The sequence below is a fragment of the Gobio gobio genome (genome assembly GCF_949357685.1).
Source record: "Gobio gobio genome assembly, chromosome: 15".
Taxonomy (NCBI): domain Eukaryota; kingdom Metazoa; phylum Chordata; class Actinopteri; order Cypriniformes; family Gobionidae; genus Gobio; species Gobio gobio.
This window is the reverse complement of record NC_137108.1, coordinates 45389952-45413117: the sequence shown is the minus strand read 5'-3', so window position 1 is coordinate 45413117 and position 23166 is coordinate 45389952. Positions and strand designations below refer to the sequence as shown.

Genomic DNA, 23166 nt, shown 5'->3' with positions numbered 1-23166 from the left:
TAACTGGTAGTTTGACTTTCTGAAGAGTGAAACAGTGACTATGTTCACATTCAATTTCATTTAATGTCCATATTCGGGCTTAAGTATTAGTGAAAATGTATGCATTTGGTAGACGCTTTTATCCAAAACTGCTTTATCAGCAGTGTTGGGGAAAGTTACTTTTAAAAGTAATGCATTACAATATTGCGTTACTCCCTTAAAAAGTAATGCATTACAGTAATGCATAAAGTAATGTAATGCATTACATTACTTTTGCATTACTTTTTCTCACCTGGGCTGGGCTTGCTTGCTTCTAAAAAAAAAAGTTATATTTTTGGCAAAATAAAGGCCCTTATTCAGTGAAATGAATAAGCCTCAGGCTGAAAGAAAAGCAAATTGACGCCTGTACAGTAACGGGTGAAGTTAAAAAAACCTTTCAGCTGTGCTGACATTCTGGATTGGAGAAGGATAGGATAGAGGAGGAGAAAGTTCAACAGGCTTACTTCACCAATATTTATCTAAAGTCATTTTTGTTTCTCAGATAGCAATATAGTTTCAGTCTAAATCGGATCTGGGACGACACTATGTCGCTGTCTGGGTTATGGTTGAAGTGGATCATTGAAGGTCAGCAGCAAAGACATTGGTTAATAAATTGAGATTAAACACAAAGTATATTTGTGTATGTAATGTAATATATTTAATTATTGCAGGTTTGCATAATATTCTGAGTTTGCATTTCACTGTTTATACATTTTTAGTAGTAATGAATCTTACACTCTTAAAAATGCTGGGTTAAAAATAACCCAAGTTGGGTTGAAAATGGACAAACCCAGCAATTGGGTTGTTTTAACCCAGCAGTTGGGGTAAATGTTTGCTTAAAACAACCCAATTGTTGGGTTAAAACAACCCAGTTGCTGGGTTAGTCCATTTTCATCCCAACTCGGGTTATTTTTAACCCAGCATTTTTTAGAGTGTGTGCGTTTGAAAAAATCTAAATAATTTTTGCAAGTGAGATGAGTAAATGCCTGCTCACACATTTAGCCTAGAACTACAATAACCATCATGCTCACACATCGCACACACTTAACACATCTGTTCACACATCTGCACTTACGATTTCTCTCAACATAGGAACAGGAGAGCTGTCAGGCAATAAATAGAAAAAGTAACTTGCGTTACTTATTTGAAAAAGTAACTCAGATATTTTGTTGCAAGTTGCAAATGAATGCGTTACTTTACTAGTTACTTGAAAAAAGTAATCTGACTACTTAACTCAAGTTACTTGTAATGTGTTACCCCAACACTTGTTATCATTTCATGCATTTCCTAGGAATCGAACTCATGAGCTTGGCGGCGCTAGTGAAAATAATGAAAATAATAAAACAAACAACTTATGTATTGCAATGGGACATGTAGCACTAAATCAAAGCCTCGTTTACAACCTGAACACACAATGGTTTTGCCTTTTTATTATCATTTAGAGAAATTTGGTCTTTTCAGAATATAGAAAACCTTCATATTCGTATATGTCAATGTCTTTAACATAATATTCTGGGAAACATGTTTCTAGAAAAATCAGCAATGAGCACAATCAGTAATGGCTGCTGTAACAGTGAAAAAGGGCCTCAAATGCATTAAAGTAATGTTTTGTCTTCCTGTTCAATGTTCCCTCCAATATCACTCAAGGGCCTGTTTCCAAAGCCAATGGAATACTGGATGGACGGGATGGTGCCTCGGCACAACGAAGCAACGGAGAACAATGAAGCATCTCTCCAATGATCACAACAGACACTTCAACCCCAGAGACCTACACCATCGCTTCAAATAGCAACATCCAAACAACACATCCCAGCATGCACTACTCCAATGACAGTCAAAGCACAGTGAAATCCATTAAGCAACGGACAGCACACAACTACACCAAACATGTCACATAACATCTCACGACAGTTACATTAACTGTGTCTTTCCAACACTCCCAAGGGTTATGAAAGTCAAATGGTTGTATTTTCGCTTACCTCGTCAAAGCCACTGTCTTCTTTCTTGAAGGCTTGAGGGGGAGAGAATGAAAAGTAATATCAGACTTTCATTTTACTGACTATTGAACAGTGAATAAAAGAATGAAATAATCAAAAAGTGGCTCTTTAATGCATTCTGCACATGCCAATGAAAAGCCAATAAGAAAGGCTGTAATAGTTTTCCAGCCACATTAATCCCGAAATCAAATGAAAGAAATTTGAAAATATATTTTCCAAAATAAAAATGAAGCCTTGTTTTACTATATATAATATTGTTTTACTATACTATAACTATACTGTAAAAACATTTTCATAAATTATATTTTTATAAAACATTTATATTATATATTAAAAAATACAAAACATTTATTATAATATATATATATATATATATTTTGATTTGGGGTGATTCACCCACATGTATAAACCACATCAGCCTATGTTAACAACTCCAATAAAGCCTTGAAACGGATTTTATGAAGGGTGAACATTCAACCTGAGACTCTCATTTACCAAACATCGACTTTTATAACATCAATCCGTGAAGGAAACAGAAACTGGACATCATCTGAGATGAAATGGCCAGTGGGAGCAGAGAATGGATTGTTGGTAATAAAGCTTTCCTCTCAGGTCTAATGAGACTATATGTACGTGTAAATGCTGGAAGACAGTTGTTTTCTCTTTTTAACTGTTGTGGTAAAGATCTCTGTTGTGTCTAGCATGAGGGGAGGATTGATCGACAGTCAATAAACCAATTTATGGTCAAACAAACTACCCATACGGAGATATAAAAGTGTTTTGAGATACTGTTGATTACCACAGAAAATAACTCTGCCGTCTATGAAGCAAAACTTTGAATTGAATAATAAAGGGGAACTATTATGCCATTTTTCAAAGTCTTTAAGTCTTATATTACATGCTTGAATGATCAAAAAACACATTATTCTTCACATATTTGACCCTGGACCACAAAACCATAAGGGTCAGTATATATTCTAAATTAAAATCTAAATATTGAGAAAATCGCCTTTAAAGTTGTCCAAATGAAGTCCTTAGCAAGGCATATTACTACTAATAATAATAATTTGTTTTAAATATTTACGGTAGGAAATTTACAAAATATCTTCTTAGAACATGATCTTTACTTAATATCCTAATGTTTTTTGGCATAAAAGAAAAATTGACACATACATTGTAGTGTTGGTTATTACCACAAATATACCCATGGGACTCATGACTGGTTTTGTGGTCCAGGGTCACATATTCTCCATTCTCCAATTCTTGGGATCGGATTGGATCTGAAAAAATGGTATCGGTGCATCCCTACTTTATATAACCACACAAATGTGGTAATCAACATAATGCCACAAACACTATCAACAAATACTTTAACCCAAAACTTTCCTTTAAAATATAATATCGCGCTCAAGACATCACATAGATAATAGACACAGATATCGCCCTCATTTGGCTGCTTAATAACCTCTTAACTGAAGCACAGTCATGCAAGCGAGTATCACTGTTAGACGAGCATCTGCAGAGCATCTTTCTTGCATGTCCCTCGCAAAATTATTTATTCATGTCGCTGTTGTTGTTTCAAGGCGACGGGCCATTAAATTGCACCATTCTCAGAGGAAAACTGAGACAGAAACTGTAGAACTATTACAGATTTCACTTCATTCACTTTAGGGGAAAAACAAGTAATCTCTTATGATTTAATGATATGCTACCTGTGTGACATTATTGCACGATCAGCATGAAAGCAGCTCCACCGTCTTGGGGAGCAGATTAACTTCAATGAAGAAAAAAAAAACAGTCGGAGTCTCAAAATATCCGTCCCACACATTCAAAAGAAAAAAACATTTCTAAAGGCTTCGGATGGCACAGGGTGTCTAAAAACAGCCGACTGACAGCCTGATGAAAAGATAATAATGCATAAAGAGCGATGGGCCGGATGAGACATCACAACTTCAAACATACAAGCAGCGCAAGATGCTCACAGAGACGGCAAGAACATCCACGCTGAGCTATAAGAGGAGAAAACGTGACATTGGTCTAGCTCCTACACTGTGAACAATGATTTTTCTTAGCTGTAAATAATACAAAGATTATTGGAGTACGTTTCACAAGAAAATACTTCAAAAGTTCATGTTTAATTCAATGTGTCACTTACCATTTCTTTGCAATTAATTCTGAAATTTAGCAATTTCTGATGGAAAATGTAAATGTTTAAATACAACAAAAAATTCAGTGTACAAAGACAGCATCCTTATAAGTGAGTGATTTGGAACGCTCCACATATGCTACGACTCCATGTGTCATACATGCAGCGCTCCATGATGAAGTGCACCTGAGACTCGACTCACAATTGATTTAAAGGGATAGTTCACCCAAAAACGAAATGTGTATGTTTATCTGCTTGCCCCCAGGGCATCCAGGATGTAGGTGTCTTTGTTTCTTCAGTAGAACACAAATGAATATTTTTAACTCCAACCGTTGCAGTGTTATAGTCGTATAATGCATGTCAATGGGGATATTTTAGTGTATGAGAGCAATGAGAGTAAAAACACATAGACATAAGAATCCTTATTAAGCCATGCAGCTCGTGGCGACACATTGATGTCTTAAGACAAGAAACGATCGGTTTCTGCGAGAAACAGAACAGTCTTTGTTATTTTTTTAACTTTTTTCAGACGAATGTCATCTAGGGATGGGCGATATGGCCTAAAATCCATATTGCGATATACACTGCAGCCTCTTGCGATAACGATATATATTGCGATATAAAAATTATAATAGAACCATTTCAGAACGGCTTAGACCCTAAGGAAAGCCAAACTGCTAAATGTTTTTTTTTTTAAAGAAAGAAACGTTGTATGTAGGTTTGAGAACATTTATTGTGCAAAACTGTAATTATAACATATTGTTGCAGATAAATTAAATTCAAGTACACTAGCTGCAGAGACTTTAACAAAAAAAAGCTGAACGTTTTAAAAACGTCCAGTACGCGCTTATCCATATAATGGCACTGAATAGCGACGAGGCTAAAACTTTACAAAAATGATACAAAAGTATCACGCAATGATACAGGGAGATGCGTGCCAGATCTGTACCAATTTCGGTACCTCAATTTTTTAATTAATTTTTTTATTTAAAGCTACACTGTGATATTTCCCCCCGTCTAGTGGTGAACTTGTATATGACCATCCAGTGAATTTTAGTTTCTGTTCTTCTCAATTCCGATTTCGTTTCAACTCCTACGGTGGCCGATTTAGTCCAAGATTAACATGGCTTCCAGTTGGACCTCGTCCACATTCGACACGGTGCCTGTGGGATATTCTGTGCGCAGTGGGATGGTTGGAACTCAACTGGCCTAATTATTCGGCTAGAAAGAACTGCAGCTAATCCAGAGTGAACTTTGATGATAGTAATGTTTATTCAGTCATCCAATTGCAAGGCATAAACAGGTTTGCGTGGATATGTACTTAAATGTGGTTTCTGTGAGAGAACAAATAAGGATGGTAAATATACATACACAGTTAAGAACTGTATAACTATACTTATAAGTTACATTTGTATAATGTAACCGTAAACCAGAGCTTATTGTACCATATATAGGCGCTAAATGCAGCTGCATTAAAAGGAGCGGAGCTGCCGCTGCTAACAAGCGGTGTCCGGTTACAAAAGTGTGTGCGCAGGTTTAGCTCTGTATAACAAGTGTTAATATGCCGATCAGACCTGATACATATTTCCATCAACATACATTACAAGCAAATATTTTCTATAAACGAATAAACATTGTTGATAACAAAATAACTGAATGATTATTCAAATAGGTGAGCATTACGCTATTGTATGTTGACACAAAAATACTTCTGCGGTGACATCAACTGAATTACATGATGACACACTCTGAAACACATCTACAATGACAATAACTATTATTACTCACGGAGTTATTAACGCACAGAAATACCACACAAGGAAAAACAGACTTTTGAGGAATAAACAAGGCAGGAAAACTCCGTATAACTCTGTTACTGGAGCTGCTGAGATGAAAACTCTCTGCACATGCACCAGACAAGTCTGAACAAGTTGACGCGCACATGCGCGAGGCAGAGAATTTTGTACAGTGCCATCGAGTATTAAAACCGGTTAAAACGCGAAAAGCGAAGCTTGAATTTACGGGTATGTCCCTCTTTGGCTAATGTACTTTCAAGATGGAGGGGCAACATGGCGACCACCGTTAGATCCCATTACCTTATGTATTTTCAATGGCATATTATAAACTTACGAGAATACTTTATTACTTGAAAGAAGTAAATATACATTAATGAGCACATATATTTTTGAAAGAACTAAGTGTTTTTAGCTAAGAATAGACTAAAAAAGTTACACAGTGTAGCTTTAAGTATTTCAAAAAATGTAATGCAATTCAATAAGTTTATTATTTATGATGATAATCATTATAAGTAAATAATACATAAACATTTAAAGGCTGTATGCTGTTTAAAAGTAAACATTGTTTATAAAAAAGATCAAGTGAAAAATAAGCAACCATCTAAGCATTATTTTTATTATTATTAGTTGGAGACAAATTATTATTACATAGAGACAAAGTTAAATCTACTGTAGGCTACAACAGTAGCCTAATATATTCTGAAAAATTTCTCACGTTAAACCAAACTTTTTGTGACGGGTTGCCGTGACCACCTTTGAGTGTCTGTTCATTTTATGATATGACAGTTTTCTCAAATGAAATGGTAAATTCTCATGAAGTGATGGTTTATGTGTTCGTGTCCTCTATAGCAGTGTTTCCCAACCTTTTTTCAGTCATGGCACCCTTTGACAATGTTCTCCATTTTGTGGCACCCCCTCGCATACGTTACGCTAGGGGTGTAACGGTACAGATTGCTCATGGTTCGGTTTGTATCGCGGTTTTAGGTTCACGGTTTTCGGTACGGTTCAGTATTTGCTATGTTCAGGGAAAAAAGGACTACTGTCAAATGAAAATAAAGAAAATAATAAGAACAAATAATTTAAAATTAAAATAATACAAGCAGTAGCACAAATAAATACTTTTGAGCAAAGATACTAATAAAATAAACTATGCTTTTCAGGTACAGAAAATGATCAAATGTAAAATAACATTGCATATTTGACTGTATAAATTAAAGATTAATCCTATTAAACTTACAAAAGCATTTCAATCAAGAGCAGTGAGTGATGTCCTTGTCTTTTGTTGTTTGACATTAAACAGACAGCAGTACAGGCTACTGCCCCTTTAAGACCTAATGCTACTGCCCCTTTAAGACCTAAAGCATGGATATGCGTCGTCTTTCTCAACATAAAGTTTACTTAAGGCATAAACACACTATGCCTGCTAGAATACTCATCAAGATGGACATGTTGACATACTTTTTGTGTGAGTTTGTCCGTTCAAGAGCAAGACTTGAAAGATAACTCACTATTTGCGCGCTGTGAGACGTGTGCGTGCTTTCGGATGAGTGCACAGACACATTTTCTCACAGCGCGTGCGACTTCTCATTGGCGTCTTCTGGCACTAAACCCGGGTGATGACGGCGAAAATTACTGGTCATATTCGAACATACGGCAGCACTCGCATGCATTGAACAAAGTTTAAAAAGAGAGAATTATTTGAAAAATTTTAAAGGAAAAAAAAAGGTTCCGGTTGGGAAACACTGCAGAGACTACAAAGACAGTGAGCGAGTGTGTGTGTGTGTGTGTGTGTGCGCGCACGTGCATCTGTGCGTCGGACGGCTTAAATCCGAACCGTCCAAACAATGGATGTTGCACCGTCCTTTTAACCAGCTCCTCCGTTTCGCTTTCAGCTATGTTTACTCAAGATGACCAATACAATGAAGCATTGCTGCCAGTTGCAGCTCGTGGCTCTAAATTTCGCGGGTAGATTCTGTCATCAACGTGCATTATCGCGATAGTGCAATAGACTTAAAATCTCTATCGTAGGCCAATTTTGTCTCGTTTATATCGCCCATTACTAATGTCATCTAGTTTTCCCAGCGCCATAACTTCCGGCGAATAAGGTCAAAATACTGGCACGATCAAAGATATATATACGTAGATGCCTCATTCGACTGATCCGCGCAGGCAATAATGAGGAATCTATGTATATATTGATGATTGCGCCGGTATTTTGCATGTATTTTGACCTTATTCACCGGAAGTGATGGCGCGGGGACGGCTGATGCAGAGCCATAGAAAAAAAAAGTTTCTTACACAAACGCATCGATTCGCTTCAAACTTCAAAAACAGAGCAACTATTACTGCTATAATGCTTGGATTAGCCGGAACATTTTTAATATAACTCAGATTTTATTCGGTTGAAAGAAAAATCGGATGATTTGAGGGTGAGTAAATCATGGGCTAATTTTCATTTTTGGGTAAACTAACCCTTTGATTTAAATATATTGATGACATGCATAATATGACATGATACTCACATATGCATATAAATAAAATAGTCACATTTTTGATTAGATTGAACTATTTTTTTTGCAACCGGTACAGAAACTTGGGGGTACTTGGGGGTACCGGTACTTGGGGTATTCCCAAGATGGCGGCGCGAGTAGTTCGCGAGGCTCCGGGTCTCTCCAGATTCTGCAATTTTGCGGTATTTTTCCTGCTCATCTCGGGTCTGTTCGTTCAGAATAGTTGTGCCTTAACATCGTACACCCGTGGTGAGATTTTGGATATTGGTTTGCGAATTTCCGACAGTTTTATGGACAATCTTCGACTCCTTCCTGAGATCGCTAGAACACCCGAGGCTATGCACTCTGCCCGGCCGGGCGGAAGTGCTCGCAGGCGGCGCCGAGATCGTAAACAAAGGCGGGGAAGACGCGGTGGTCTGAGAGCTAAGCTAAGGCTAAAGCTAAGGCTTACCCCACATCGGCTCTCTTTACCCAGTATTTTCCTTGCCAATGTACGGTCGCTAGTGAACAAAATGGAGGAGATTCGACTCAGCATCACACACAGCAAGAAACTTTTGAACTGTAACGTCCTAATCTTCACGGAAACCTGGCTAAACGGCGGAATACCGGACACCGCTATTGAGCTAGCGGGATGCCACACGCTCCGGGCGGATAGAACATTAGATGGCTCCGGTAAGACCAGAGGTGGTGGATTGTGCATTTACATTAACAAAGCCTGGTGCACAAACTCTGTTATTGTTGGGAGTCATTGTTCAGCTAACCTGGAGTTTCTCATGGTTAAATGTAGACCGTTTTATCTGCCGCGAGAGTTCACTTCCACCATTATAACTGCAGCCTATATTCCCCCGGATGCTGATGCCAAGCTTGCTATGAAAGAACTTCATGCAGCCATCAGTAAACAACAGACTGATCACCCGGAAGCTGCTTTTATTGTTGCAGGTGACTTTAATCATTCAAACTTAAAGTCAGTGCTACCCAAGTTTCACCAGCATGTTTCCTGCCACACCAGAGGAAACAAAACCTTAGACCACGTGTACACAAACATGGCGGGAGCTTACGTTGCGACACCCCTCCCCCACCTGGGACAGTCAGACCACATCTCTTTGTTCCTCATCCCCAAATATTCACCCCTCATCAACCGTGTGAAGCCATCAGTGAAGACCATCAAGGTGTGGCCTGCGGGGGTTGATTCCACACTCCAGGAAAGGTTTCTACACACAGACTGGAGTATGTTTGCTTCTCAAGCCACCAGTGGCGCTCACACGGACATTGACTCCTACACCTCCTCTGTATTGGATCATATCAATACCACCATTGACAGTGTTACAACCCAGAAACAGATCACCACATACCCAAATCAGAAGCCATGGATGAACAGGGAAGTGCGACTCCTGCTGAAGTCACGCAATACTGCCTTCAGATCAGGAGATGCACAAGCCTACAGCGCATCCAGAGCAAACCTGAAGAGGGGCATCAAAAAGGCCAAGCACTGCTACAAGCTAAAGATAGAGGGTCACTTTTCCAACTCTGACCCTCGACGCATGTGGCAGGGCATCCAGGCCATCAGTGACTACAAACCCACCCACTCCACCCCCGCAGCCACTGATGTCAACTTCCTGAACGAGCTAAATCACTTTTACGCTCGTTTTGAAAGAGACAACAGAGAAACTGCCACCAAGCTCAAACCCTCAGCTGACCCACCAATCACACTCTCCTCCACAGATGTCTGCAAGTCACTGAGCCGGATCAGCGCGCACAAGGCTGCTGGACCAGACAACATCCCTGGTCGTGTTCTCAGGGCATGTGCGGAGCAGCTCGCTGAGGTTTTTACAGACATTTTCAACCTGTCTCTTGCCCAAGCAGCTGTACCTTCATGCTTTAAACGCACGTCCATTGTGCCAGTGCCAAAACACTCTAACCCGAGGTGCCCTAATGACTACCGCCCTGTAGCACTCACACCCATCGTCATGAAGTGCTTTGAGCGGCTGGTCCTGGAACACCTAAAAGACTCTCTACCATCCACATTGGACTCACACCAGTTTGCCTACCGCAGCAATAGGAGCACAGAGGATGCCGTTTCCATGGCACTGCACTCTGTGCTCACTCACCTGGACAATAAGAACACTTACGCACGCATGCTGTTTGTTGACTTCAGCTCAGCATTCAACACTGTCATCCCAACCAAGTTAATAGCCAAACTTGGAGACCTGGGCATCAATACCTCAATGTGCAACTGGATTTTGGACTTCCTAACTGACAGACCCCAGAATGTTCGTTCAGGATCCACCTGCTCCACATCCATCACACTCAACACTGGTGTACCACAGGGCTGTGTGCTAAGCCCGTTTCTCTACTCCCTCTTCACCGCCGACTGCAAGCCTGTGTATGGATCTAATTCTATCGTCAAGTTTGCGGACGACACAACGGTGATTGGTCTCATCAGCAACAACGATGAGACTGCCTATAGGGAGGAGATCCAGCACCTGGCCACATGGTGCGCTGATAATAACCTGCTCCTCAACACCACCAAAACGAAGGAGCTCATCGTGGACTTCAGGAAGGAGTCAAGAGGCACACACGACACCATCCACATCAATGGAATGGCTGTTGAACGTGTCTCCAGTTTCAAGTTCCTGGGGATCCACATCTCGGCGGACATGTCGTGGACGACCAACACCTCCAGCCTGGTCAAGAAGGCTCACCAGCGCCTCTTCTTCCTGAGGACACTGAGGAAGAATCAGCTCTCCTCGGCTATCCTGGTGAACTTCTATCGCTGCGCAATAGAAAGCATCCTGACCAACTGTGTGGCAGTGTGGTATGGGAGCTGCTCTGTTGCGGAGCGCAAGGCACTGCAGCGGGTGGTGAAAACTGCCCAGCGCATCACAGGGACTCCACTGCCTGCCATCGAACACATCCAGAGGAAACGCTGCCTGCATCGAGCTCGCAGCATCCTCAAGGACTCCTCTCACCTAGCCCACAGACTGTTTTCTCTCCTGCCCTCCGGCAGGCGTTTCAGGATCCACCGGACCAGGACCAGCAGACTTAAGAACAGTTTTTTCCCCAGAGCTGTCTCCTTACTGAACTCAAACCCCCGCTGATCCACTCCCCTCATATACTGATAACTCTCCTACCTCACATCCACCTTCACTTTGTTATTTGCACTACCGACTCTTTATTACAGTAACAACTGTTTACTTATTCATTTTGCACTACCACACCGTAACTGGATTATGCTCATTTGCACTGCCGACTGTTATTTACAGTACCTACTGTTTACATTTGTATTTTGCACCGTACTTCTAACTGTAATATGCAATCACTTCCACTGCACTTTTACACTTTTTTTTCGGATAGCTTCTGTCCATAATTTATTGCACTACCTTAATCCACTGCCATATTCCTCATTTTAGCCTAACATATCATTGTATACCTCTATCTGTAAAATTCTGTTTATAGTAATAGCCATCTGTATATTATATTATATTCATAGTACATATCCACCTGTAAATTCTGTTTATAGTATTAACCATCTGTATATTATTCACTGTACATATTCACCTGTAAATTCTGTTTATAGTAATAACCATCTCTCTATTTATAGACATATTTATATATACTCAGTACATATCCATGTCCTGCACTTATGCAAACGTTGTATATCCTGCACTTGCTGCTATTGCACTTCTGGTTAGACCTAAACTGCATTTCGTTGCCTTGTACTTGTACTTGTGTAATGACAATAAAGTTGAATCTAATCTAATCTAAAATAAATTGTTACATACACACACATACATACAAATATACATACACAATACAGACACACCGATCAGGCATAACATTATGACATATGAAGTGAATTACACTGATTATCTCTTCATCACGGCACCTGTTCATGGGTGGGATACATTAGGCAGCAAGTGAACATTTTGTCCTCAAAGTTGATGGACAAACACACCCGGCCATCCACGTGATGTAAAAGAAAACGTGATTCGTCAGACCAGGCCACCTTCTTCCATTGCTCCGTGGTCCAGTTCTGATGCTCACATGCCCACTGTTGGCGCTTTCGGTGGTGGACAGGGGTCAGCATGGGCACCCTGACTGGTCTGCGGCTATGAAGCCCCATACGCAACAAACTGCGATTCACTGTGTATTCTGACATCTTTCTATCAGAACCAGCATTAACTTCTTGAGCAATTTGAGCTCCAGTAGCTCGTCTGTTTGATCGGACCACACGGGTCAGCCTTCACTCCCCACGTGCATCAATGAGCCTTGGCTGTCCATGACCCTGTCGCCGGTTCTCCACTGTTCCTTCCTTGGAGCACTTTTGATAGACACTGACCACTGCAGACCGGGAACACCCCACAAGAGCTGCAGTTTTGGAGATGCTCTGACCCAGTCGTCTAGCCATCACAATTTGGCCCTTGTCAAACTCGCTCAAATCCTTATGCTTGTCCATTTTTCCTGCTTCTAACACATCAACTTTGAGGACAAAATGTTCACTTGCTGCCTAATATATCCCACACACTAACAGGTGCCGTGATGAAGAGATAATCAGCGTTATTCACAGTGGTCATAATGTTATGCCTGATCGGTGTAGTATATATATATACATACATATACACTTTTTGTTTAAATAATTCATTAAAATAGTTGATGATTATTTAAACTGTAATTTATACACTACTTATTGATTATAAAAAAAAATATATTTAAATAAATAATTTTAAAAAGTACATGATTAATTTAATGAATCATAGTTAAAATATTTATACAGTACGTCTTAACTTTATGAGAAAATATTTATTTTAAATTTGAGGTGAGACGCGACCTGCGAGATGTACAAACCACTTCCATGAACTCTAGTCTTCTCGGTGAATGATGCAGAAGAAGTTGTCTTCGCAGACAGAATGATTAACTGGATTTTGGAACAAAGCTCATATGAATTACTCCTGTGCAAAGACACAATCATCAGCCCATTACTTCTGCTCTCAGTGTCCTTTAACAGAACAGATGAATGTAGCTCAACCATAAGACACATGACTGATGAAGACAGCGTCTTTAGGACATAAAGCCCCAAGGCAGCATCTTTAACCGCCACTGCAACAGAACAGCCTTTATGACACTGACAGAAGACCATCACAATCTGAAATCAGACCACAAAGGGACCAGCTTAGTGCCCTAAACAGTGGGTCTCATAATTGAAAGTATAAAAGTAGCATTTGGTTGAGCTCATATTGAAATATGACACATAAGGAGAAACATCAGATGACTGGACCTTCATGTTCTGTTGAGAGACCAAAGCTCAAATATCTCAAAAAGCATGAGGTTGATGCATCATAGCTTTTCCAGGTCCTTGAGGAGTGACACATTTTACATCTCGATTACATGAAAAATGTTGCATTCATTTTCAGATGCTCTCATTGCACACACTGCCATTTATATATTTGGATTTGTTGGATTTGTAAAACTGACCCCAAACAGAAGCAACATTATGATATCAGATTACAGCCTGCTTTATTATAAAGCTTCAGGAATATCTGCCCACGAGGTTTGGATGAAATCAGGGAATTTAAAAGCCAAATATTAAATGATTTTACACATAAATAACTAACAGATAACATAACACTGACGTTAAGCATAAGTAGTGAGATCTAAAATGAAAAAGACCTCTACAGATCTTACAGACTCTGCAAGTTTAGAGGATTTCAATGCAGGAAAGCAATGAGAAGAGAGTTTATGAGATGGCACTGATCGATCACACACATTGATCACATGTGAACCTCTGACAGAAGATCACCAACAATCAAATACTGATGCATCTGCAGATTAAAAGTCACATCCAATGCATTTTCACAGCAACAGAGCGTCTATTCTACAGCACTGTATAGATAACGCTCATATTGTTGATCCGCTGCTTTGTGAAGAGCTCAGCAGCCTCATGAACAATCATGCAACATCTGCACTTCACGTGCACAGTTGTTTCGCAAATGCGTCGCTTGATGCATAAAAAAACCCCGATCATTTACAGTGAAAACTAACTTTCCACGGACTGTCCTGCAGAAATAATGAGCTCGTGCACAATAGCAGAGATGGGATGATGGACACTCACCGATGCGACTGAAGCTCTCCGACAAAGTTCTTCTCAATTTCTTCATTTTGCCGATTTTTGGGGCAGGTTGAGCCGCTGGCATTAAATCACACATGAGTTTGGAATCAGGGAGTAAACGAGACGCGTAGATAACAGTTGTGTGCAGACAATGTCCTTCTGTATTAAATATGCATTTCCTAAGTCTAATGACTGTTACATATCTAGAGACAGTGTAATCCGCGATAATGTGACGAGGCGAGGGAAACTTCAGGACAACGTCTCTAAACGCCGCGGTTTTCCTCTGGAAATGTGGATGTCATTTTTGGGATTCTCTCCTTTCGCTTGGCGAGAGTGCGGATAAAACCCTGCGTTAGCCCCGCCCCCGCGGGCCAGCGATTGGCCGTCGAATGGACGTCTCGTCTTTGACTGGCTGGATTAACTGTCCATCATTTGTTGAGCTCCGCCTTGCCTTATAATAAGAGCCAGGCGTCCTCATGATATTCAGACAAATTTTACATTTTGCACAGTTCGTAAACTGCTTTTAAGGACCTAAATATTCCGTACATTACACAATTCATAATTCAAACAGGAAAAGATACAAAATATATATATATTAAATGTAAATTCACTCATTTGTTTATCATTATGTTTTATAATAATATTCATAATGTTGTTTTTATTGTCATTTAGTAAGCTACTGTTGAATACAGTACCGGTCAAAACATTAATATTTTTTATGTTTTTGAAAGAAGTCATCAAGACTGTATTTATTTGATCAAAAACAGAAGAAAAAAAAAAACAGTAATATTGTTACAATTAAAAATAATGGTTTTCCATTTTTTAATATACTTTAAAATATAATTTATTTCTGTGATGCAAAGCTACATTTTCACCAGCCATTACTCCAGACTTCGGTGTCTGAAATCATTCTAATATGCTGATTTATTATCAATGTTGCTTAATATTTTTTTGGAACCTGTGAGACTTTTTTCAGGATTCGTTGATGAATAAAAAGTTAAAAAGAACAAAACATTTTCTAAAAATATAAATCTTTACTATCACTTTTTATCAATTTTACACATCCTTGATCATGTGACTGAAGACTAGAGTAATGAAGCTGAAAATTCAGCTTTGCATCACAGAAATAAATTATATTTCAAAATATATTAAAATAGAAAACCACTATTTTAAATTGTAATAATATTTCCCAAAATGTAAACATTTTTCTGCTCGATTTTGACCAAATAAATGCAGCCTTGATGAGCATAAGAGACGTCTTTCAAAAACATAAAAAATAGTCATATTTCCAAACTTTTGATCGGTATACCATTTGATATACCACAGTATCACGATCATCACTGTCCTATAGTACCACCACAGTGTTTTATAAGTGGAGTATTAAATTAATAATAAAAATATCTCATGATAATGTCACAATGCAAAAAAAAAAGCTTCAATTTCTTTATTCCAAATAAAACGTGACCAGTAGGCCTTATGGCTTCACATGTACCCTTGAATGTGTCATTGATTGTGTGTGTTATAACTACAGGTTTAGAGAACGTCGCTCTCTGAGCCGGATGGAAATGCAGTGAGAATGTGGGAGGTTGAGATTCTCCCGGACAGTCGTGTCTAATACAAACATTCCTTAATCAAGTTCACCGTCAAAGCAATCCCACGCCTCGCTTTGCTGATTTCTGCTGCACCACGAGATTCTGATGAACCTGTTAGTCAAACGGGACTTCATCCATTGTGTGTAGCGTCTCTGCATCACAGGTGTCCGCATCCTCCTGCATCCTTTTCCTTGGAATACCGTGCACTGATGAATTATGCAGGAACATTGTAAGAAAGTAAATAGGGTCAGTGTTGATTTCATGTTCACTTAAATCTTTCATGCATCTGCTGTGCTCGACTCGTTCTGTTCGGCATCTTTAAAAATGCAGCTGATGAGCGAGATGCACACAGCAAATTCCCAAGGATGAGCTTTGCGGAGTCTGCCCAAACATTTGCATTTCCCTGCAGGATTTTGTTCCTTTGCAGTCTAATGAATGCCGCTGTTATTCTAATTTACGGCACAGAATGAACTGCATAACTAATGTGCTTGCTTGTCGATTGTTAATGCTGCACTGTAGAACAGGTGGCATCAAATAGAGAAGAACGATTAAATGAATTGAGTTATTAAACGCGTAGTGCAAAGGAATCATCATCTCGTGTGCGTTTATGTTGCATGGTTTAGTATGGAGAGCAGGAGCCGGTCTGACTGATGGAACGACCAGGACATGAAACTACCTCCTCCAGGCAGTGAAAGGGAACATCGCCGGATGTGATGCGAATTCCACTTAACTCTTCCGTCCTGCAAACTAATGTTCAGCCCACGCGGTTTCCCTGACTTCGAGATTGAAACCAAACAAGCACTATTTCTTTAAAAGTAGAAGCTAGTTTTTATTAGAACATGTTAAGAACACACAGTATAAATACAAACGCCTATGTCATTCACAGAGTGATTTAAAAAGACGTGGAATAATTCAGTGAAAAATGAAAGCGCTGTCATTATTTACTCGCCCTCGTATCGTTTCAAACCTTTTTGTACCTGGGATGCAAACGGAGAATTTTGGAAATCTTTTCTATAATAGTTCATAGTGACAAAAAGAAAACAACGGTAGTTATGCACTATAAATCTTCTGAATTAATTCATGACGCAAACAAAAGACATTTTAAAGGGATAGTTCACCCAAAAATGAAAATTACCATGATTTACACACCCTCAAGCCATCCTAGGTGTATATGACATTCTTCTTTATACGTCCGACGTCATGCGTTGCACCAGTTATGCTTTTTTCATAAGTAACTGATTGTTTTCGTCTGAAAGAAGAATGTCTTATACACCTAGGATAGCTTGAGGGTGTGTAAATCATGGTAATTTTCATTTTTGGGTGAACTTTCCCTTTAAGTTCACTGATCATCTCCAGCAGGCTCTTAAGTTTTAATATGTGGAAAGACATTCATTTTCTTTCAGAGAATAAAACTTGGGTCTGTTTCTCACAGCAAGTATCACATGACATATCATAATTCTTAACCATATACTAGGATACTACTCATACTACGTTTACCATATCTTTCTATGGCGGAAATAGTATGATTAGTATGCGATTCCGAATATAAAACTAGCATATGCATCATCTGGACTACCTTTATGGCATATTTAATGTCCTTCTTATCATTTTGAAAGTCAGAATGAACCGTCATTGTTCATGAAGATTCTTGTAAATTGCAGAGGTGGACAGTAGAAGTATTTTTACTTTCTACTCAAGTACATTTTTCAAGTATTTATCACTGTTTTTCTTTGTAAAACTTTTACTTCACTACATCCCAAAGCGTAATGTCGTACTTTTTACCGCACTACGTTTCATAAATAAACGTTTTTTTTTACTTTAATACTTAATTACATTAAAAATAGTACTAAATGTTTAATGTAAATATGTATTAAATGATACTAATGATAAAAAAGTACAATATTATGCTTTGGATGTTGTGAAGTAAAAGATTTTCCAAAGAAGAACACTGATAAAGTACATATACTTGAAAAAAAAAAAATACTTCACTACTGTCCGCCTTCATACAGGTTTGAATGGCACGAGAGGGAGTAAATCATGAGAGAATCTCCATATTTGTGAACTAGTCTCTCTATAAGAAAACAAAGAAACAACATAATTTCACTCCATTTTAGCCATTTTCATCAGTTGCTTCTAAAGCAATTACAATGTGATTCTGTCGTGTGAAGAGTAAAAAAAAAAAAAAAAAAGAAACTGCATACTACTAGTATACTACTCTTACTATTTCTGCCATACAAAGATCTGCTGAAAGTAGTAAGAGTAGTATACTAGTGAGTGGTTCCGAATTCAGCAAGTGTCAAATGAGAACAGAGAGAGAGAGAGATAACTAACCAATGAAAGAGCAGACAAGGTTAATCTCAGTTTCAGCTGCTATCCAGCTTCATCTAACCTAAAGTGATTGGACGTGTCTCAAAAGAGCAAAGCAAAGCATCTGGTGAAGTGATTCCTGGACGGCCGATCCCTCGGTTTTACTCGTTCTCGAACTTGCTGTACGGATGGTCGGAGTCCGGGATGAGACCTAGAAAGAAGGACGAGAGATATTTTTATTTACAGTACATTCATGCATTTAGCAGATGCTTTTACCCAAATCGACCATAAACAATTCATCACTGAAACAATCACATGAACCATATTCATAACCATGTGTCATATTTTCTGTCAGTAGTATTTTTATTTTGAGTGAAGGTTTTCTTTCACCCCGCGTTGCTCCGGGGAACTGAGGCTGTAATAAGTTTTATGGTGATTTTGTCTAGACGTAGCAGATATAACTTTCACAGAGATCTATTCTCCTCACACACATTGCTCTAAGTTTGTTTGCACAAGGGCAGATGGGCGAGGAAAAGCCGCTCAACTTTCACCTCCCTGATGATTAGGAGGTGCAGCAGGTTTTCGGAGGACGTGACGCGTTTTAAGCAGACGACCGCAGCTCATCCGTAACCTTGGGTCGATTCGGACATGTGCACCGCTGAGAGCAGCGGATCTGACACGGGCGACGCTCACCTCTGATGGACACGTGACATACAGGGTCCAAAACGGATAGAAATGTTTCTTACCAGCCATGAAACTGTATTTAATATTTTGATAAAAAATAAATAAAGAATACGGTTTGCATGCATTTAAATTAAATCGCATAATAGAGTCACTTTCATCTTAAAATGTGTTTTAAGAGAAGACATTACTTGTGTAACTAATAGATATCACCTCACTTTTCTCAGTCAATAAATCATAGAGACAGATGCTGCGTCCCAATTCGCATACTATCCGTACTAAATAGTATTCGAAAAAAGAATTAGTATGTCCCAAATCTTAGTATGTTGAAAAGAGTATTCCAAAGATTCCCGGATGGTTTACTATTTCCGGTCAGAATCCGAAGTGCAGATCGATGCGCACTCTAACGGCTGATATTACCCACAACCCATTGCGAGATGGACGAGGATTCGATTAGAACTACAAACGTGGATAAAAAGTGTTTAAAAAACTACAAACATGACGGTTACGCGAGTCTGACGGTTAAGTGGAGAGGATTAGATAAAGTGGTTTGAGTGAGCAATTATCAGTATTTAACCTGAATAAAAGATATTTATTCAATATTATCCACATTATATTTCACCAGCAGCAGCATTGAGAACTTTTGTAATGATACGTTTGGCCATTAACTTTGCAAACACATGAGAGGAGTCTCTGCATTAAAGACCCACGAAAGGCAGATCAATGAGCGACTACATTTCTCTCCGATACGGTAGGAAATTAAATTTAAAGTGGGGGATTTTAACTGTGACGATGATTGACAGTTTAAACGGTGACAGGACGCACGTAACAGAGTCCGTTAAAGATGACGAAGTAGTATGTCCTAAAGCTTGCATACTCTTCTGCTACACACTCAAAAGTATGTACTTTTTCTTCACAAAAAGAGTACATACTTTTAGGACGTAGTATAAGTAGGCGAATTGGGACGCAGCCAGAGCATATTTAGGCCCCGCCCACACCGGGGGGAAAACAATCCAACGCTCTCCATTGACTTTGCATTGCGGTAGGCTGCCTCATTGTCATTTCGGACTTATAACAAAAAACAGAACAATGTCTAAAAGCTGATATGTGACAAGGTGTACAGCAAACAACCTTCAAAACACAGAAATACGTTTTTATAAGCTGTCGACCCCCCAAAAACGAGCGTTTAAGAAGATAAAAGTGGATTCAGGCAATACGAAGTGAAGCTTCAGCAGGAAGAATGGGTCAATTTTGGGATCCTGACACTCAGTATGCCTCAATATGTCTATGTGTGCAGTAAACATTTTGTCACTGTTAAGTCAAATGTCAAAATGTCCGTTTTATATATTATATTTACTGTCTCTGATTACGTTCCCCTCTAGTCGTCGTAGTTCTCAGTGTAATATGACCCGTGCGCTCTGTCTCAATGGCCTGAATCCACTTTTTTGTACTTAAACGCTCGTTTTTGGGGTCAACGTCAACAGCTTATAAAAATGTCTGGGTTTTTGCTTCTGGGTTTTGTTTAGCTTGTTTGCTGTACACCTTGTCACATATCAGCTTTTATACATTGTTCAGTTTTTTGTTATAAGTCCGAGATGACAAAAAGGCCGCTTCACGCAATGCAAAGTCAATGGAGACGGATTGATTGTTTTCCGTGGTCTTCAGATTATGACGCGTGTCGCTCTGTCTCTATAGTACATTAAAACAATTGGTTTGTAACGAGATGTTATGTTTATATATGCAAAAGATACAATATCGAACTAAATATGTCATTATTTGCATACATTTCTAGAATAGAAATTTGGAATAAATCCAGATTCAAAAGCTTTGTTTCACTGACATGTTAGAGTTATTAGGGTGCGTTCACACTTGTAGTTCGATTCGTTTGGTCCATACCAAAAAACAAAACCTATAGTCCTGGTCTGCTTAGCGTCCACACTGCCATTTTTAACAGTGAACCTAAAGTTACCGAACCAAAGGCATAAGGATACGGTCACAACCTGATTGGTCGGCTTTTATGACGTATATTTCGCGACGGAGCTTGCTTACCGAACATTCAAAACAATGCTGTGTGCTGGATTAAACGTCATCATTTTATGAACATACGGTTTGATTTTTACCAGCTGAGAACTCACGAAGAGCTCATAAAATGTAAAAATGTTTAATAAAATAGTGTGAAAGCATTTTCTGTATGGTTCGGACTTTCAGACCATTTACATGAAGTTCCTGTTTATGTTTAAATATTATAATGTTATTTTTAAATTCAATCTAGGCTAGATTGATTATGAAAAGTGAAAAGATGCGCAATATGTCAGAAGACAGAAGGTCAGAAATGATTTTGAAGGAAATGTTGTATGATTTTGCTTAGAAAGCCTGAATTTCGGTATCGTTTAAAGCCCTTTGAAGCTGTACTGAAACTGTCATTTGGACCTTGATTTGTTTGGAGCCCATTGAAGTCCATTTTATGGAGAAAAATCCTGGAATGTTTTCATCAAAAACCTTAATTTCTTTTCGACTGCAAAAAGAAAGACTTGGACATCTTGGATGACATGGGGGTGAGTAATTTATCAGCCAAAGTTTATTTAAAAGTGAACTAATCCTTTAAACGTCTATTTAGGATGTTTTATTTCCACTTATCTGAAAGAAGACAAGTTATGTAAGCAAAATCGGCTAAAATCTCAAAACTGACCAGTGTATGAAAAAACTAAATAGTGTATTGCCTTAAAACAAACAAAAAAAAAGTTACAAACTAATAAGCCAAAACTCAATTTCTACTCTCATTTGGCCAGTGTTTGTTTTGGACTCTGTTGCTGTGCAATTGTATTAAGAGATACATGGGCAGAATCTCACACCGAACGTCCTTTCGAGGGCAGACGCTAGTGTGTGTGTCCATGTGCGAGAGCAGCAGGGTCGGAGACACCCGTTCCCTGACGTACAGACTGCTGAGGGCAGGAGAAACACAAAGGAGGCCTCCATCCATCATGCTGTCATGTCTTCCACACACACACACACACACACACACAGCACGCTTCACCACAGGATGCACAAGCACACAGCAGAGCCAATGAGGACACGGCCCAGAAACCATCAGTCATAATAGAGCAGCATCACCACACACTCAGACAATGACATCAATGACTTTTATTTTGTCCTGAATAAGCAAAGTTTAAAAAAATGATTTTTAGTTTGCAGCAGGGTCTGGAAACAGTTACAGTTTCTGGGATCATAGTATCAAATTACCTAAAGAAATGCAATAGAAGTTTGATTTGTTGTGTGAATCTCACAAAAGCAGCCAAGAACCCCAACAAAATCAAAAGAAATCAATGTAAAATTACATTATGCATGAACATTATTTGAGATGAAACCTAGACACAATGTAGATAAACTCTAATGTTCAGAAGACTATTCACTTAAAGCCTCAAAATGTATGATTTATTAAGGCCCGTTCACACAAAGAACGATAACTATAAAAGATAATTATATTAGCGTCCACAACAGTTGACGATATTGTTCTGTTTATTCTTAGCGCGTGCTTGTCTGTCGCTTTAAATGCTCGAGCTTGTTACAGCAGGATGGATTCTGATTGGCTGTCAATGTTTTTATCATTCATCAGCAGGATAAAATCGTTCTGAAAGTGATTCCAACGATATTGTTGCTCTATATCTTTATTGTTATAGCTGTGGCGTGAACTCGGCTATTCATTAATATTGAGGACGATTTTTAGAACTATATCTTTATGGTTATCATTCTTGGTGTATTTGTTAACAATGCACTATTAACTAACATGAACAATTGTATTTTTATTAACTAACAATGAAAAGATTATTAAATGTTATGTAAAATATGTTAATATATGGTAGTTAAAGGTGCCATAGAATGGAAAACTGTTGAATATAGTTGAATAATAAGAGTTTTGTACATGGAACTGACATACCATGAGCCTCAAACACCATTGTTTCGTCCTTCATATGTACATTTCGTGAGTGCAAAAGACAACTGAAAAAGGGGCAAAT

At 38.9% G+C, this 23166-nt stretch overlaps 2 protein-coding genes across 2 annotated transcripts in view; both read right to left on the bottom strand.

Moving 5' to 3' along the window:
• Positions 1–14891, bottom strand: part of cdk14 (cyclin dependent kinase 14) — a 252733-nt gene extending 237842 nt beyond the window's left edge. The window contains exons 1-2 of the mRNA XM_079837693.1: positions 14577–14891; positions 1998–2029 (exon numbers count right to left, since the gene is read on the bottom strand). Of these exons, the coding sequence (XP_079693819.1) occupies positions 1998–2029; positions 14577–14670 (126 nt within the window). The 5' untranslated portion in view covers positions 14671–14891. The remainder of the gene's footprint in view (positions 1–1997; positions 2030–14576) is intronic.
• Positions 14892–16976: 2085 nt separating this feature from the next.
• The window catches only part of LOC307138965 (pituitary tumor-transforming gene 1 protein-interacting protein), a 42737-nt gene continuing 36547 nt past the window's right edge, over positions 16977–23166 (bottom strand). The window contains exon 7 of the mRNA XM_079837705.1: positions 16977–18683. Within this exon, the coding sequence (XP_079693831.1) occupies positions 18634–18683 (50 nt within the window). The 3' untranslated portion in view covers positions 16977–18633. The remainder of the gene's footprint in view (positions 18684–23166) is intronic.